Source organism: Pogonomyrmex barbatus, unplaced genomic scaffold (genome assembly GCF_055798465.1).
Source record: "Pogonomyrmex barbatus isolate J1 unplaced genomic scaffold, ASM5579846v1 scaffold10, whole genome shotgun sequence".
In the NCBI taxonomy this organism is placed as follows: Eukaryota; Metazoa; Arthropoda; class Insecta; order Hymenoptera; family Formicidae; genus Pogonomyrmex; species Pogonomyrmex barbatus.
In genome coordinates this window covers 2,006,767-2,024,731 of record NW_028297099.1, presented here as the reverse complement: position 1 = coordinate 2,024,731, position 17,965 = coordinate 2,006,767, and the positions used below count along the sequence as shown (strand labels likewise).

The 17,965-nt window shown below is 36.7% G+C and overlaps 1 protein-coding gene across 6 annotated transcripts in view; it reads right to left on the bottom strand.

Annotated features, from left to right (window-relative positions):
- Synd (protein kinase C and casein kinase substrate in neurons protein Synd) overlaps positions 1-17,965 on the bottom strand; it is a 50,474-nt gene that overhangs the window by 6,703 nt on the left and 25,806 nt on the right. For 3 of the 6 annotated variants that reach the window (XM_089085486.1, XM_089085490.1, XM_089085487.1), the window contains exons 2-5: positions 2,716-3,108; positions 1,879-2,067; positions 491-571; positions 400-411 (exon numbers count right to left, since the gene is read on the bottom strand). In XM_089085486.1, coding sequence (XP_088941612.1) covers positions 400-411; positions 491-571; positions 1,879-2,067; positions 2,716-3,078 — 645 coding nt within the window. In that variant the 5' untranslated portion in view covers positions 3,079-3,108. Of the gene's footprint in view, positions 1-399; positions 412-490; positions 572-1,178; positions 1,200-1,878; positions 2,068-2,715; positions 3,109-17,965 lie in introns of all 6 variants that reach the window. The other 3 variants (XM_089085489.1, XM_011632607.3, XM_011632609.3) reach the window with 3 other exon arrangements.

Sequence of the window (17,965 nt, the reverse complement as noted above, 5' to 3'; positions counted from 1 at the left end):
TAGCGTAAAGAGATTTATGTATATCCGCTCATGAATTATCCATATTTCACGCACGTGCGCTGCATTCTCTCTCGCGTTCGTATACCGGTTTTGACTTCGCTAAATTACGATAATACACATCGAACTGTGAGTTCTTGTAATTACGAACAAGGCTTAATCGAGCGGCGAGTACAGACACTACTTTTCTACGTAGCAGCCATTTAAATATATTCTAAATAATTATTAAGCAGCGGGTACGTCCGGTGTATTAAGAAGCCAGAGGCGTGCCGCGTTTGAGATAAAGGACGATGGATTGACATCAGCGTTTTCATTCCGATTTCGATCCATTCGACTGATCAGACCCGAGCGGATTACATCTCGTGCGACAATCGAAAAGGCTTAAGTCAGAATTTTGCTTACCAACAGAGCCTTCTGTAACAAGAGAAAAGAAAAAGAACGAAAGACATATAAATTAAGAAACATGCGACATGCATCAATGTCATATACATACAAACTGAACGTCGCCTATTTTATTATTCCTAAGGTTTTTTGGTATTCTGAGCCTCCATGCACCACATCCACAATCTGTCATCTAAAAACGTCGTTAGCCAACTTTCAGAGATGCCCGTCTCCGATATCGAGATCATTATTGTGCCGAGATTATTGAGCCGCGTGCTCCGTAAATTTCTGCCAACGATCACGATTTACGCCGTCGATTTTCTTGGAATTACAGAGAAATACGAAACGCGGAATTTTTTTTTTTTTTTAATTTCCTTCCTCTCTCGTGATCGCTCGAATCTCTCCAATCTTTCTCTCCTCGCTTCTAACAGCAATTAGACACAATAGCGGAGGCAGCGAAACTCAGCGATGGAAAGCTGCAATAGAGGTTTTTTTTTTCTTTCGCGTTTACAAGGCTCACGTTCCGTCACTTTAGTATATCATTCGTATAATTACTACCGTACAAGAAGCGGAATGGACATACGTGCGCACGTCGGATCGTGTCTAGTGGCGTTAGTTACTAGCTATCCTTTCCGTTCCGAATAAGAGACGCTGGGCAAGAAACATACAGAGACGTGCAAGAGGAGCTCTCCGCGTCTCCAGAAGCGAACGAGAGTTCGCGAATCGTTAGCTCGCCGCGAAAACGTCAAGCAAGAAGAGCGTAACAGCGCATGCAAGAATTTTTCAAGAATATAACGTACGTTTTCAGAGCCTCGGGCCATCTGCAAATAATACTCGCTAGAGAACAACTGTATCTGCCGTAGAGCCGCGCGTGTGCGTGATCGTGACGCGCGGCTAATTTTATACGATATGCGCATATTATGTTAATATGTACGTTGCGTGCGTCTATAATCCCCGGCTTGTTTCGACATAAAGACACCGATAAAAAAAAAAAAAAAAAGATCCTAATTCGTGAGATCGAGTTACACTTTGTGGATTTCGAGATCGGATAAAACCACGCGTCGTTAATTAAAATAATAAGTAAAACGCGTGTATTCATTTATCTGTGGAATAGCAATTTGACTCGTCATTATCAGTCATTACTTTATTTACTGTATTTTCTAACTTTCTCTATACTCCAGCGTGGTTACGAATGATAGGTAAAAATATTTAATAGAAAGCGATCTAAAAGTTTTAAACTGTAATCAGCAGGGATCCCGCAGGTATGTTATTTCATTAGGGAGAAGTTTCGTAGAAGATTCATGCAAGATTCCTATCCGCGATGCGGCTCAATCGCAATCCGCCAGCCTTTTAAAGGCGCACGTGATGACGAAGTGATTTCTATGGTAATACGTGATCCGATACATTGCGCCGGTCGTTAATAACACGTTACAAGTGACAAGTGACGTAATGTGTGTGCGCGAGATACGCGAGACACAATAGGAAGGTAACGACACACACCTGATCCGGCGAGAGAGAACTGTCCGCCGAGGCGTTCCTCTCCATGTTCGCCGCGGTTCGCTCGGTCTTACAGCTGTTGTGGTACTCGGACTTCGCCTTCTCGACCTTCTGTAAGAGTTTCGCCCATGGCTTCTGCGCCTTCTTGAACGCATCTTCCATTTCTTTACGCTCCTTCAGGGTCATCATCGACTGCAATCACGGAACCAAACCCGTGCGACATCAGCCACTATTACAAAATCTCGTGTAAAGGAAATCATTAGCTAGCAGACAGCGAAAAGCTATTTTAATAAGTAGACAGTGATTGATATATGCATGACAAAATAATTTTTTTTTTTTTCAATTTTTTTTGTATTTCATCCTTACGCTTTTTATAACCCGCCGACTATTAATCAAATCTTGAAACAGTTTTCATATCAGAGAAATGTATCATGTTGTTAAATTGAAAATTTAATACTAAAACGCGCTACAAATTTATAAAGAAATTATACAGTGAAAAATAAAAAGGCTAAATTTTACTTGCATTAAAAAATTAATTAATCGTTAAAAATGAATTATCCCGATAAGAATCGGGAACCGATGGAAAGTCTCGACATTATAATATTTGACTACCTGTTATATTTTGTACGAGGAGGAGGTATCGAAATTTCAATCGAGTTTTATCGCGTCGCTTATTTGTATGTGTGTGTGTATGTGCGTGTGTCATCCTTTAAGAAAAATTTAGGGAACAATTTAGTGATCTTATCGTCTGTCCTTTCAGGAAGAAAATAGAAATTTCGTGACATGACTGAGAATTTACAGTTTAAAGAACCCACTGATATTGCGCAACCACTCTTTTACCTTGTGATACGTATCTTTCTGCCACGTTTTGACTTGCTGGACGATGTCGTTGCAGAGATTTTCTTTGATCCTGAGATGAAGATCGCAGAGCCTGTCAGATTCCACTAGGACGCCCTTCCATGCCGCTTCAGTCGTGCCGTACTCAGGTCCCTTCTCAATCTTGTCGTTCCAATTCTTCGACCAGTTTTTAAGCGCCTTAGCATAGTTTTTCTCTATTTCCGCCCTTTCCTGGACCAAAGCTATCAGACTATCGCACAACTTATGTCCATCCTCGATCCTCCTTGTCGTTCGCTTATAGTTGCCTGGCTCCCAGAAGGAGTCCGATGTTGCTATCAGCATGTTGTCGTCGCTGTGATGTGACATCTTAGCCTAAAGTTGAAAAATTCCTTTCACCTGAAAATAAAAAAAAAGTGGTCAGAGAGATTATCTGGTAAACTGGGGAAAAATTTTATTGTCAGATGTTATGTAAAATTCTATGATGTTATGAAAAGAACAATTTCGCTAAAATAAAAATTTGACTAGAAAATTTTTAATTTTGTTGGAACATCAAAATAATTACGTAGAAACAATTAGTTGCTAGAATATCAATAAGTTTTGCAGTATTATATCATCATATTTAGGCATTCTACATTATTATTTTAATGGTCCAACAAAAATTTTCTTCAATCTATATCTGATTAAATTTTTGGACACTCGGTGAAATCATATATAAATGAAACTTGATTTATATCAGAGACTAGGCTCTTTTATATTATCACGTTAATAGCTTTCGATTCCACATTCGAGGTAAAATATGTTCTCTCTCGCAAATTATGGTCATTACTTTTCCATATGAAGCTATCATTAGACTGATAAACATTATTATAGCTCATTTGATGAAGCTCATTTGATGAGGAATATAATAGACTTAATAAAAGAAAGACTAAAATTTTTAGGATAAAATTATCTGAAGATAAATGCATCATTAAGGAATTATAAGAAAATCCAATTAGAAGAAAAAAAAGTATATGTGATTTTATCGGTTATAATATTATTTAATACGTAATGTCTATTCATGTCGTTCGATCCATGAGTATAATTTAGTTTATAATATTTGTATTATGTCAGAAACACACAATTACTACAAATGTAATTCTCTAGGCAGATTCCAATTTTAATTTAAATATCTATTTGACAGAGGTTAGAATAATTAAACGGTATTTTTAATTAAAAATATTAATTATTCATAATATTGGAAGATATTTCAAGATGAATAAAAATCTTCTTCATTTTTTATTTTCCATATTTTTACATCGCATAGATACAATATCTAGCCTTTTAAATTTGTTTTATACGCTAAGAAGTTGCAAATTCCTCGACAGTTATCAACAAGGAATTCACAAGCTGCAACGGACGTGTGCAGCCTATGTAGGAATGTTGAATATTTGCTGGAGCGAGCATGGTAGTTATTGGATTACGCTTTGGTTTGGATCATCGATTGGCCCAATTTGCGAAGCCATCACAAATCTGCTTCGACAACATTCGTACATGTTGACATAGCGCGATATGTTTACGTATCTTGTGATTTTTTTTATATTCCGCTTTCTACAACGTATAAGATATTTTCGCGCAAACGTTTTAAAATAAATTTTTTTAATCTACCGATAGAAATTCGTCCGATAGAAATCACATCTCTGTCTTCCAGACAGATTGTAATAATTTACAATTATGACGAAATAATTATAAGAACGATCTAAATTGCTGCTGACAATTAAATATTTATTACGGGCAATTTTTTCTATTTCTCGAGGAGAATCTCATTGAATGAAATTGGCATTGAGAAGATACTCTGTCGGAATCATCTCGAGTCCCTCGTGTAGCGTGAACGTGATTTTATTGCAAGACGGCACATAACAGGAGAATGAAAATCGCGTCTGCATACGATGCTGCGCGTGCGGCAATTCTCGATTAGGTCAAGCGGACTAACAATTAGGTGCCACGGCTCGGCGAGGCTCGTTCGTATGCAAATGCATTCGCCGGTTTTAATCATCAACGGTTACGGAACGGCCTGATGGAGTTTTACGGCTAAACAACATCGGCACCGCTTGTTGAGCCCTGAACAGCGTGAATTACAAGGCATGAAAATTTCACTTCGGAGAAAAATTACATATACCGAAGAAAATAAGAAGAGAAGACATTCGGACGAGCTATCGCGATTCATCCGAGCTTAATTAATCGGATGAGAAAGAAGGTTCTTTAATTTATAGAGAAAGGAATTTAATTCGAATTTGCGAATCGTACAAAATATCGAGATGCGCAAATTCGATTCGTAAAGTGGAGCGGGTGAAGCAAACCAGAATATATCCATCAAGATTCTTGTTTCGAGTACGTGACTCTTAAGATTCACAAGTGCGTTAGGTCGCTCTTCATTGAAAAAAAAAAAAAAAAAAAAAAAAACATACGAACAATGCGACGTGCGGGATCACATGGAAATGAATCGGAAAGGAAGCAGGCGGTTGTGTTTAGTAAAGAGACAATAGCCGTCCGTGAATATATGAGAGCGTGGACGATGAGTGCGTCAAGAAACGTCCTTGCTGAAAACCGAAATCCCCGGTGAAAGTCGATGAGAATGAAATCTAGCGACGCGAGATCTCCCGTTCCGCGGATTGTGAGATATCTCGTTGTACAGAGGAGAAAAAAAAATGTTGAAGCTCCGTTGTTTTCTCGGTTCTTGATCTCGCCTTCCTGTGCTGCACTCGACGAGAGCGCGAGAGAAGCGAATCAGATATCATTGCGTAAATCAGAAGAAGAGTTAAATATGTAATTGAGACTATCTAAATTGAAAAATTGTCGATATATTGATTTCAAGATGAAAGTTAACTGCATAATTATGAGAGAGGGAAAAAGGGAAATATAGGGCAAATTCTATCATATTCTTTAGTAACAATCAAATCAATATTTATTGTTATTAACAAATATTGAAATTAATTTTTCAAAATTTGTATTTGTCAAGAATCTCGTTTATTAATTTAGGAAACTACCGTTTCTTAGCTAATCGCTTGGCTAAATGATTTAAATTATTGGACATTATAATAAACCATCGTTTTCTGAAAATTATTGACTCTGCAGTGCTTTAATTTATTGGATATTCACAGAGAGTTATGCACACTGCGCAAGAGAGAGAACGTTAGGTTTAGCGGTTCTCCAAACTACTTTGCATAGATTTTAATGCAAATGCTTATGGAAGTGATATATTCTTGGATAGTTCCGCAATATGCATATAGAATCATGTGCTTGTTTCTTAGACATACAGGGTGTATCAAACACCACGTATTTTCCATCAACTATCAGATTAAACTGAAAGACTATGAGTGACTTCAGATTGATATCCAATCACACTATACTAAAAAAAAATTCATAATCTTTGGTAATTCTTCTGCATTTGTTAGTTATTAATTACGCAACATGTTGCGTCTTCAGCATTTAGTATGTTATCTTAACACATTGGTCGACATAATGGAGTCAATTTGGAAGCTAGCAAACACTAGGCCGACCATGTCGGAGGAAGAAGGAAGGAAGAGGAAGAAATCATGAAGGTGACGAAGGAGAATAAGGAGGCGTGGGCCGAGGAATGCCGCCAGGCCGGCCCAGGAAACGACCGATCAGGTCGGTAGATCGAGGAGAAGGTCGCACCAAGGTTCCGAGTTAAAGTCCGATTTTCGGCGCCGTTACCGAAACAGGTGAAGTAGAAGAGTCGTCGTTGCTCGCCAGCTCACGCGTACGAAACGCGCTGTACGTTTCCTCGGCGAGCCCTTTCCTTCGCTTCAAACTCGATCGGAATGGGTACGGTCGCTCTGGATCGTGGAATGTTGCTCCGCCGGCCGGATCGCGAGCGATCTCGAAGGCGCCGTTGAGCGTGAACGATTAATCGATTACGCTCTTCCTCGCACAAAACCCATAGCATTTGCCGACGGATCATCGGGAGATGGACAAAAATATCCTGACACAATCGTCGATTCACGTGATGAGGTCTTGGCAGCAATTAAAATGTCTAAAAATGTGCTAATTAATCGGATTTATCGGAGGATAAGATTTTACAAGTGAGTAATTAATCGCTAAAGAGACGCGCGATGCGGCTACATTAAATTTTTTACATATATTTATATATTTTATAAAATTATTAAATATTTATATTAAAAAAAATTAATCGTTTGTTTCACGTAATGTTCACGTATTGTTAGAAATAATTAAAATTCTTCCAATTGTATGTCATTCTAACGCAAATAAATTTCTAAGTAGCGCTTGTTAAATAAGGTCGTTTTTGAAAAAAATAATAACTCGGACTGGATTGCGTGACATTGAAATAATCGTGTGTGCGGTTGACATTTCAAAAGTGTGTCATAATGTTGGAAAAATGCCACGTATGCAAATATCATAAAATATGCCGCTTGTATTTTCGTGAATGATAAATTCGGGTCACGAAGCGCGCATAATTCTATTTTTTTTATTTTGTACATCCACCAAATTGAATCATTCGAAATTACGCAATATTTAATAACTGCAATCGTTGTATCGTTTCTATCATTGTCAACAGGAAAGTTTCGTCCGAGAAAATTCGCGTTTAAATGGAATATCTCTTAAAATTCTCCGAATAACAATATTTATAAAGATAAATAGACATTTTTAGTTCAATACAGATAGTGTATTTTTATTTAATAAAATGCAAGTCGCATCGAGTCAACTTCCGTATCCTGATCGATAAAAATCATGTGAATTAATGAGAATTGTTATTGATTATTAATGATAGGGTGCCCTTCGACAACGACCTGATTGTGTGCAGATGACTCGTGCAAAAGAAAGGCACGAACGGTATCTCGTATGCTGAATCATTATTATCACGCCTTCGTTTTGTTATGTCACTATTATCGCCTGTAAGGGTGTCTGGTGCATCGTACGTACGGTATAATGCCTCTCCGAGTATCTTCTCGAGCACGCACACGTGTTGCCCCCGTTGAAAGTTGCGTCGCTTTCACATACATCAGTATGAAGTTCCACGTGCATCGTATAACATACGAAAAGCATAATTTTTCCTCCCGTTATATTTAAAAATTCCACTTTTTTATTTTTCTTGTTAAAAGAAGCTGTAGAAAATAAATAAATGCGAAAGTTAAAAGAGCGCAATAAATCGGTTTTTTTACGTAGCGCAATTTATATGGCATACAATAATTAATTAATAAAAAAAAATGTAAAAAATGTAAAAAAATCAAAAAAAATATATGTAAAGAGTCGTTCAATTGCAATGGAATTGCTGACTGGGTGAACAATTAACTTTTGCAAAAATCGCACCACGAGCGTCGCATAGTCCAGATTTTGCGCGGTCGTCCACGTTTTTTGTGGGACGCTCCGGTTGCAGATGACATCACGTATTCATCTCTGCTCCGGATGAAGTGTCAGCATGTTTAGTGACCGAGAGCGTGCGGAAAGAAGCGTCGATAAGATAAAGGGCGTGTCGTAAATAAACGTGACTAACCGTAATCTCTCGCGTGCGGCGACGACGTGAAGACGTGAACGCTCCTTACGATGCGGTCTCTAAATAGCACAGATAGTTATGATGTACATCGGTTCCGCATAGAAAATTATTTATACCTCCATCTTTATTTATCGATACGTAAATAACAACGACGCCCATATATAGGTAACTTCAATGAACGATCCTGTTGCGCGGCTTCGTTATCGACGATCGTCGAACGTTGATTTAAACGACCGTGTTTAATCCGCAAAATATATATGTATCATAATAATCATATTTACCACAAGAATTTAAATTAATTACCGTTCGGATATGGTCTCATTAATTATATTTTCGACCGCTCCAGTTTGGAAGTGGAACGAGATATAGTAGAATTTCGTTATGATAATTTTAATTAATGTTACGTCTTGGATGGTAGCGTTCATTATATTTTGTCGGCCCACTTTGCAACTACTACAAAATGCAATGAAGTTATTTTATAACGGTCGATGATTATATTAAACGTGCGCTAAAATAAAGTCGATGCGATGCATGGAAGGAATAATTTTGCTGGAAAATTTAAAAAGTTGGCCAGATACAGATCTTAAAATAATTTTTTTCAACAAAATTATATACAAATTGATTATTAGAAGATAATTTTTAAGTAATTTTTTGCAGTAGCATTATCATATTTAAGTGTTTTACGCTAATAATTTTATCTAATAATTTTAACGGTAAAAAAATAAAATTATATTTGTAGTTGATTAAATTTTAGATTTTTCAGTAAAATTGTTCTTTCCATGCGCTAATATATAGATAAAAGACTCGACTATCATATAAAAAATTTCAATTATATGCATGTATCACATATGTTAACATGTATTATCGCATTAATCGTATACTTTCGGAATTGGAGATAACATCGGATTGCTCTGGATATCATTTATCACACGCTTGATTTGATTACTCTTGAGTTCGATTGATAGTCGAACGTTTCACGTATCTTTTATTTGCATTCAATTTAATACAGATTTTTTTTAATACAGATTTTTATATCAGCAATTATAATTGCAAATGAGAGAGAGATTTGTTAGATTGTGATTATTGATGCGAAGTTCCCGATTCGGGTATTCCCGGATTAAAAATTAAAATTTCCATGTGACCATCGAAATTATCGATTACTATTGAACCGATGTAATAATAGAATGTCGGCATGGTTTTATAAATAACTGCTACAATCGCATTGTAATGGCAAATGATATTCATATGCCACGTATGAGAGTCAGATCATCGATGCATCCGAGCAAATGATACATTCTCTGCTTACAATCACGCTTGAGTCATCGCGTTGCGATTGCAGTTTCGGCTGAGAGTTTCCTTAATGATGAATACTCGTAAGTTTTGAAATCGCTGGCAGGAGAACGTCCGTCATTGTACGTTGGTGTACAATGAAAAATATTACAGAATATTCTTCAAAGATTTTTTCCTGGTTTGTCTAGTTTGACTAGTCCAATTTTATTTTATAAATAAAAAATTATTTTCTGAGAAAATATAAAATTTTTCTAAATAGTTGAGAAATAGTGATAATATTTCTTGTATATTAATTTAAAAATGATAATGCGATAGTGATTTCACGAAAGGTATTCGCCATACAATTAGTTTTTAAATATAATTACAAATAATATGAATGAAAGATATACATATTACAGATATTTATATTTATATTTAATTACTTTTTATGAGATATTTATATTTAATTATTTCTTATATGCAAAATTCTAATTAAATAATCAAGAAAATATAAATATATATAAATTTCATATAAATTTCATTTAATATATTATTTAATATTGTTTATCATAGAAATATTCTATTGACGCTATATGTCTGAAGAATATTATGGAAATGTTTTTCAAGTATTATTATGATCAAAAATGAATATGATATCCTTGGAATGTTATCATAATATTAAATAATATTTACATTATATTAATATTATTAATATTATTTACATTATATTAATATCCATGAAATATTATGAAATATTCCCAGAATGTTATGTTATGATGTTTGTATATGATATTCATTGATATTCATGTTAATATTAAATAATATTCTAAGAACGTTTTTGCGCTATGTTAGAGCAACAAATTAGCAACAAATTCTGGTGTATTTGTTTTTTTTGATACGACATGCCTATATATTTTTTTTTATTATGTGGGACGTCTAGCTTAATGCTGACCCCTCTCCCCCAACTTTGAACGCGAAATTTTCCTGCTAAATGGTTGGAGCAACAAAATTCGGACTAAAGCAACAAATTAGCACATAAAAATAACACTAAATTTTTTATAGATGTGAGTTCGATTTACGATGGGGATTGCAGCTTAATAGAGGTGATAATGCCTAACTGAGTTTATAAAAGTCTATTCAAAGAAAGTTAAAATATATACATTTCATTCATTGAACCGAATGTCGAAAGGACAAATCTCAAGATGGAAATTTGTGTCACGGTATGTTTGGAGGACAATGCTGAGGAGATGGCAATTAAGGAAATATAGTCTTAAAAATGTCGCGCCACGTTAAGCAAAGAAAACGAAAAAGAATCCACAGTGGATTGTAGTGGAAGAATATAGACAAGGTATTTATATGCGCAAAGTTTCTTCAGGCTGACGCTTTATATCGTCGCTTTATATCTCTCCCAGATGAATCTAATCGGATTATTTCTATTATACATTGCTATTTACCATTTCCATTATCTCGATATCAATCTTGCATATATATTGAAAAATAAATGTGTTACTCAATTCTATGTAATTTCTAAGAAATAAAATTAATATTTCATTATAAAGAAAATCTGCACTTATGATTGAGATGTTTCGTTTATCGACACGAAGATTACTTTCACACGTTTGAAACGAATATTTTTCGCTTTCATGTGTCTAAAACTTGCATCTCTTGCTCTAAATGGGATTGCCGGTTCCAACGACTTGCAAGCTGCAAAGAAGCAGCCTTTTACGCGAGCTCCACCGTGAACTGGTTTCCGAGTGCAAAGCCCTCGACTGGTTTCTCCCCGAGATTGGCTGGCTGTTTAGAATGCTTTGAAAAGAAACATGATTGTGTAGAAAAATGAGACACCCCTCGTGACGACGTTTTCGATACGCTTTGCTCAAAGTACACGTGTGTGTACCTTAAAGGATATTTTTGCGTCTTTTTCTGCAGCCACGACAGTCTCTTTAGACAAATACAAATACTGGTACTTTTCAATCCAGAAAATGAAGATAGTACGTTTCTTTAACCCGTCCCATAAGATCTTTTTCTCGCTACGTGAAACGATACAGTCTGTCGATTCGTCCGGACACGGGATATTCGGTCGCTTGCGTGATCAAATCGTAAATTTGCGATTACTGTCTCTCTCATAACTAGTCATTTGTCTAGCAATAGCACCATGTAGCAAGTTAATGTGGACAGACAGCAGCTGTTAGAAAGTCATCATTTTCGCGTTGAACGTCGCGCGAATGAAGATATTATGTTTTTCGCCTTGCCCTGACAGATTTACTCGAGGCGTCGATTAGGCCTCACTCTTAAGCGGCGGTCACGAAATGCACGTTTGCGTAATCAAATCATAAAGCGGCAAATATTGGTTTGTGCTTAGTCATTCAGGCTTCAGTCTTCTAAAATTAGTGCTGTTGTACGGGGAGACACTGTACTATTATCGTGACGATGAAATAATCTATGTTTTTAAGTCACTCGAAAGCGTCAAGCGCAACGTTCATTCATATTCGAGTGGTATATCCTGTTTATTTTTACTTCTAGCAATCTGGGAAGTTATTCCGCATCTCGAATATACCTTCTGTATATTCAATTAGGATGTTTTAATAAAACGATAAATTGAATAGTTCCGGTCGAAAACTCTCGGTTTCTTTCTCCTTTGGAGGCTGCACGGCTTCGAAACCAATCTCCGTTTTGCAAAAGGTAAGCCACTACGATCGATTAGCCATTATAACCAGATGGCGGATAAACAGTTTTGCTCCACCAATGCGCGGCCCAATATTACGTTTTCCGATAATCGAAACAATCGCGCGTCATGCGGAGATAATGATCCGGCCCGGTGACATGATTTCAGGGTGATGGAGAACGTCTGCATCCGACAGTGAATCATGTGTCGACGATGGGCTGCCGTTCGCAACGACGACAGCTTGGCCAACGATACTTAACTGGCCGGCACAGTTACCGCTTACAATTACATGAATTTATGTTTAAAATCTGGGTTACAGGCGCTGCTCGTGGCAAGCGCACTCAATCATGTGGTCTTACGTTGCAAAGAAACAAATTTAATAAAAATTTAATAAAAAAAAAAAAAAAAAAAAAAGAAAACATCAGATCCTCTTCTTATGCCCATTTCTACCAATTTTAATCTCGGTTTAAATCGGTTTAAATCTTGCTTTTCTTCTTTTTCTAATTCGAAAAATTAGAGAAAGATAAAGAATAGATTTAAACCGAGATGAAAGTTAATTTACATTAGTAGAAATGAATATTAGTTGAACTTTTTGCACTGTTTGCATCTTTTTTCTTTAACTTTCTACGTTGAAGAAAAAAAAAGGGAAAGGATGAATGGTGCTGAAGAAGTTCAGCTGAAAAGAACAGACCTAATATTGGTCTTTAATCTTAATGTGACATTTTAATTAATAGTTATGCTAAACACCTGTAGCGATAATAAAAGTTCCTCGTCCGTGCTCGCTATTTTAATTTTGAACCTGAAAATCAAGTTTCAAGTGTAGGTCATGCCTCGTTCCGATACTTTGTTACATTTGTTGTTACATTAACAAAAACGCTGGGACATCATTTCGCGCTTCAGTAGAAGTAAACTGGTGCAAATGTCACAAACAGTTTCTTCCGCACTTTATCATCGTCGACACGAGTTTTCGCGTTTATTTTATACAAAAATCCTCCGAGGCACTTCCCTGCAAACCGTCCGGGCCTCCAGTTATTAAAGAACAAGTATCGCTACATTTTGCTTCTCCCACGCCTCTGTCGTATTTTTCATTGTTAATTCGAGATTGTACACTCGCGCAATAAAATAATGCGCGACTGCTCGGAATGGATAGTTCTGTTTGTAAATATCTCTGCTGCTTCTTTCTCGCGAAACGCGTCGCAATGCATTGTTTTACATATTTGGACTAGCCGCAATCGATCGCAACACAGAAGATTAAAAATTTTCTGGCGCGTAGCCAATGTTCGGGAAGCCCGAAAATTATTCACGAAGCAGAATGCGGATCCTTCGCGTGCGTCCAGATGATAATTTTTGTAATTGGAATGCGAGCTGTAGTGGCTAACAAAGTTGCGGTTGGCTCGGAAATAAATGGATAAAACGGGTCACTCTCTCGGTGTATATGTAAGAATAGAGTAAGTGAAAGAAGCGTTGAATAAATACGAACGCGGTGCATTTCTAAGAGCGCACTCTCTCTTATTGTGCACAACCTGTGACGTTTGTACGGGTCAAGGCTTCGTCAGAGCCTGAAAAAAAGTTTTTTTTTTCTTTCCGAGAATTTAAATCTTTTCTCGTGTTAATGAAATAAAATTTAATTTTCTAATTATATTACTTGGTTTTATGTACCATATATTCCGCTCGTACTTGTAACTCATTTTTTAATGTTAATACGCAAGATAATCTTCTCCTTTTAATTTTGAATAAATGATAGTACTGCAATTTCAGATCCTGTTGTCCTAAATTCTAATTCGTAGATTCGCGCAATGATAAATCTACCTAAATTTATCATTTCTTGGTCGGATACATATCGCGTCAGTGGGATGCGGCAATGAAATCTTCGTTGATTAATCTCAGGTCGTTTACGGTAATACGTGTGTACATACATACGTATAATACGTGGAACAGAAAAACTGTGAGCTTCACACTCTCTGACCGAATTTTCTACGCGTTTATCAACATTCCTTAATTATATATTTTCCCATAACGTTGGGAACTTTACTGTTATCAAAACCCGGCAGCTATTCCGGTTTAACCGCACGTACCGGTCGTGCAACACGGCGGAATTGCTGCCATACTCGGCAAGCAAACGTGGCTGTCAAAGGGAATGCAACAACGGATAAATTATGGATAAATTACGGCGCTCATTATGGATGGGTTACGGACAAAGCAGGGCCATGTCAGTAACCTCCACGTCCTCGCCGGAGTGTTCAATTCCGCAGGTCGATGCAGGCTTGCATCGTCGAAGGTTGCACGCTACCGCTTGCCTATCGTTACGTAAAAAATAAATGATCAATTTCCCAGCACGGCTCGGCCATCAACGAAGTTTGCGCCCTTTTAAACACGCCATTTTCCGTATATTCGTAATTATCTCTCTGCAAAGCATCGAACTTTTTTAATTCTGATTATTAAATAGGAGGATTAAAATATAAACCTTATAGCTTTTGATGCATGAAAGTTGGTGATAACTTTTTTACTTCAATCAGAGTCAACTTTTTTATTTCAATCGAAATCTAAAACTAGGTACACTTCTTTGACCTTATTTAGAATTCTCAATTCCGAAACTTCGGAAAATAGGAACTTCAAGAATCGGATTATATCTCCGTATGGATTATTAGAGAATCATTACATTGGGAATTATTCATCAGCCGCATTCGAAGCGATATGTATTTTAAGCTTATGCAAGTCTATGTGGCATACCCCAAGGATATCATGCAGAACCCGTGCAGCCCTTATAACCGTTATACCATGTTTCGCACTTTAACAAGCGTCAGAGAGATGGTCTTCTATTAGGTAAGATGTTGGAGGTGTTCTTCTCGCGGCTGTCGGGATATAGAAATTCATGCAGGATGATCCCGAAGGTGCAATTAGACTGCTCCCATTGGCCTTGAAGCGAAGCTTGTTAAATCCACCTGTACGATCCTTAAAGACTGCTTCAGGCAGAGATTATTCATCTCGAGAAGGATGAAAGCCTCGAAATCTGGGATCAACCTCGCAAAGCCGAGATTCAAATGTTTATCGGAAGTATGGCGTAAAAATTCTCAGGCGACACTGCGCTTCTGCATCTTAGAAAGCTTTGAATAAAAGTTGACAGATTAATGAGAATAATGAGAAAAAAATTATATAAAATAATAAATATAAAAACTTTCAATAAATTGAAAATATAATTTATTTAGTGTTTTTTTTTTAAATTAAATAATTTTTAAGAAGTCTTCAAACAATTACTTTAATGTTATATTTTACAAAATATATTTTTTACAAAAATATTGTATTTTGTAAAAAAATGTTATATTTTATAAAAAACAAAATATTTAGATATATCCTTTTATAAATAATTTTTTATCGATTTATATATTTATATATTTGAGATATGATATATTTAAGATTCAAGAGGTTTACGATGTTATTATATACAGATTATTCTCTAAGCTACGTAACTTAGTTTACTCCTACTTTGGTACATAAATCAAATAAGAGCAGTGGTGCGTGTATTTGCGTAGAAAATGGCAGGAAGATGCGGCACAGTTGCATGGTTCCTTTCAGTTTGAGAGATCGATTTTACACAACACAAAAGACACTCTTACGAAGAAGGAACTTCATTATCGATTGGATGGAACCACCTACTTTCTCTCGTACACAATCTCGCTCGGCACACAATCTCGCCGCCATATGACACGATCAAGAAGCTATCGCATCAGCATTTTTTCTCAGAATTTAAGGGGCTATATTACACGCCATAGATCCGTGCTTTATCAAGTGAAAAAACTCCCTAAGAATTATTTATCACTATCAATATCGTGATCATAAAATTCCATTATGGAGCGTCACATTTTTCATGGTAGTAGAATTTTAGGAAAGTATTGTACAACAAGTGTTGTTTTTTAAAATATAGTTGTTTGTATATGATAAGCTTGGCTATCGTTACAATGCATGTTAGTTCCGAGTGAATTCCTGACGTTAATTTGCCAATTTGATTTGAATTATTACGTAAGTTTGGCAAAGGACAAGTTTTACGCAGCGTGTAACATCTCCTTTCTCCTCTTTCCTCACCCGTTAAGTGCTTTATATTTTTCTTCGTGCATTACCGTGGCTCGAGTGCGGAACATTGGGAACCCCAGAGAAACGGGGGAAAATAGATGAGAGCGGCGAGCAGGGTGACGGAAGAAAGGGTTTTGAAATATGTGGAGCGTAAAGAGGCCGACAAATTTCAATGTCTATTCCCATCGGGTTGTGACAGGCTGATAGTCACAGCCGTCGCTACCACATTGTAGCGAATAACCGGTTGATAATACGATAGAAATTATCATCTATCAAAGAGAAGAAAGAACCGAAGAATTTAAATATTTTCACAGCGTGTTTTTATTAAATCATATTGTGCAAAATATCCGGTTAACACGATTAATAATACAAATTATACTCATTTTATTATAAGAAAATTGTAGCGTGTCGTATTAATTTATTTGCCGTTAAAATTTCTTATTCAGAATTAATTTGTTACGAGCGAGGGCCTCGCCTCGATAGGAAAGAACCGGATTACGCTAACACAACTTTAATGTGAATTGGTATAGTTCAGTATAATAATTATACTGAAAGTAAATCGTGAAATTATTATATAGTTTTACGGCAACTATAAGAAGAGAGATCTTTGCTAACTGGCTCGAAATGCGTGGCCTGGATGATTATCCCCCATGCGATAAGCATATTCGGACCCTTGCTAATGCAATTCCATGAGCTGTGATCGAATTAGTTTCTGGACGAGGCGAGCCAAGGTTAATAATGACCAAGTACGGCATGTAACGCGACATCGATTAAATCGTGCGACCCAATTTGTGCTAAAAATATCTACTCGATGGGCAAATCTCAGTAATCTTCGAATGGCAAAATGAGTTTGCCAAAATATGCACATGGAAGAAAATGATTATCGCGTTATCGATATAGCAGCGATTATTTTAAAAGTTACGTAATAACGATGTACGGTACACATCGATGGATTTTTTAATTTAAATTTATATTTCCATTAAATTTTTCATTTAAATTAGTCGCTTGATGAATTAATAATCCACGGGAAAAAAATTAAATAATTCATAATTCAATAAATGTAGGTAGAATAAAGAGCATTCTTTATAAAACCTGCAACACTTGTGGTCGGTTCTTCGATCGATAATCTCAAGGTAAATTGTGACTAAAAAGAATTTCTACCTGCGTTTGTGACTACAAAGGGCAGAGATTTAGGTTCGGAACAGCGCCGATTGTACGCAGGCAGGTTGTGCAGCAGGTATCCGCGAAGGGACTTTGCCTGGAGAGAGAAAAGGGCGAGGTCTCTCGAGCGTGAGTATGCGTGAACGCGTGCACCGAAGCGCGTCGTTAACACACGTACGCACGAGGAAGAACACGGTCCAGCAGCTTTTTGCGCCGCGCTTTAAAAGCTCTTACCGTTAAACTTAAAAAAGAGAGAGAGAGAGAGAGAGAGAGAGAGAGAGAGAGAAAAGAGAAAGAAATGCAGTGAGGTGTACAGCAACCTTCAAAGATTTCACGCTTCCCGAAATACGCTAATTAGAAGACGCTTTCTCGTCGCGTTTCATCGCGCGTACAAAGACCCGAGGTGGAAATATGTGGTTCTATTCACTCACTGACTTCTGGTACTCTTAGAATGATTTGTATGACGTTAATTCGCACATCCGCATGCTGCGGATCGCTCGAGCGGTCAATCAATGCTCTCGACTGTAACTGAAAAACCTCTCGCTGATGAAATTCGTCCCAGAAAGTGAATCTTTTTT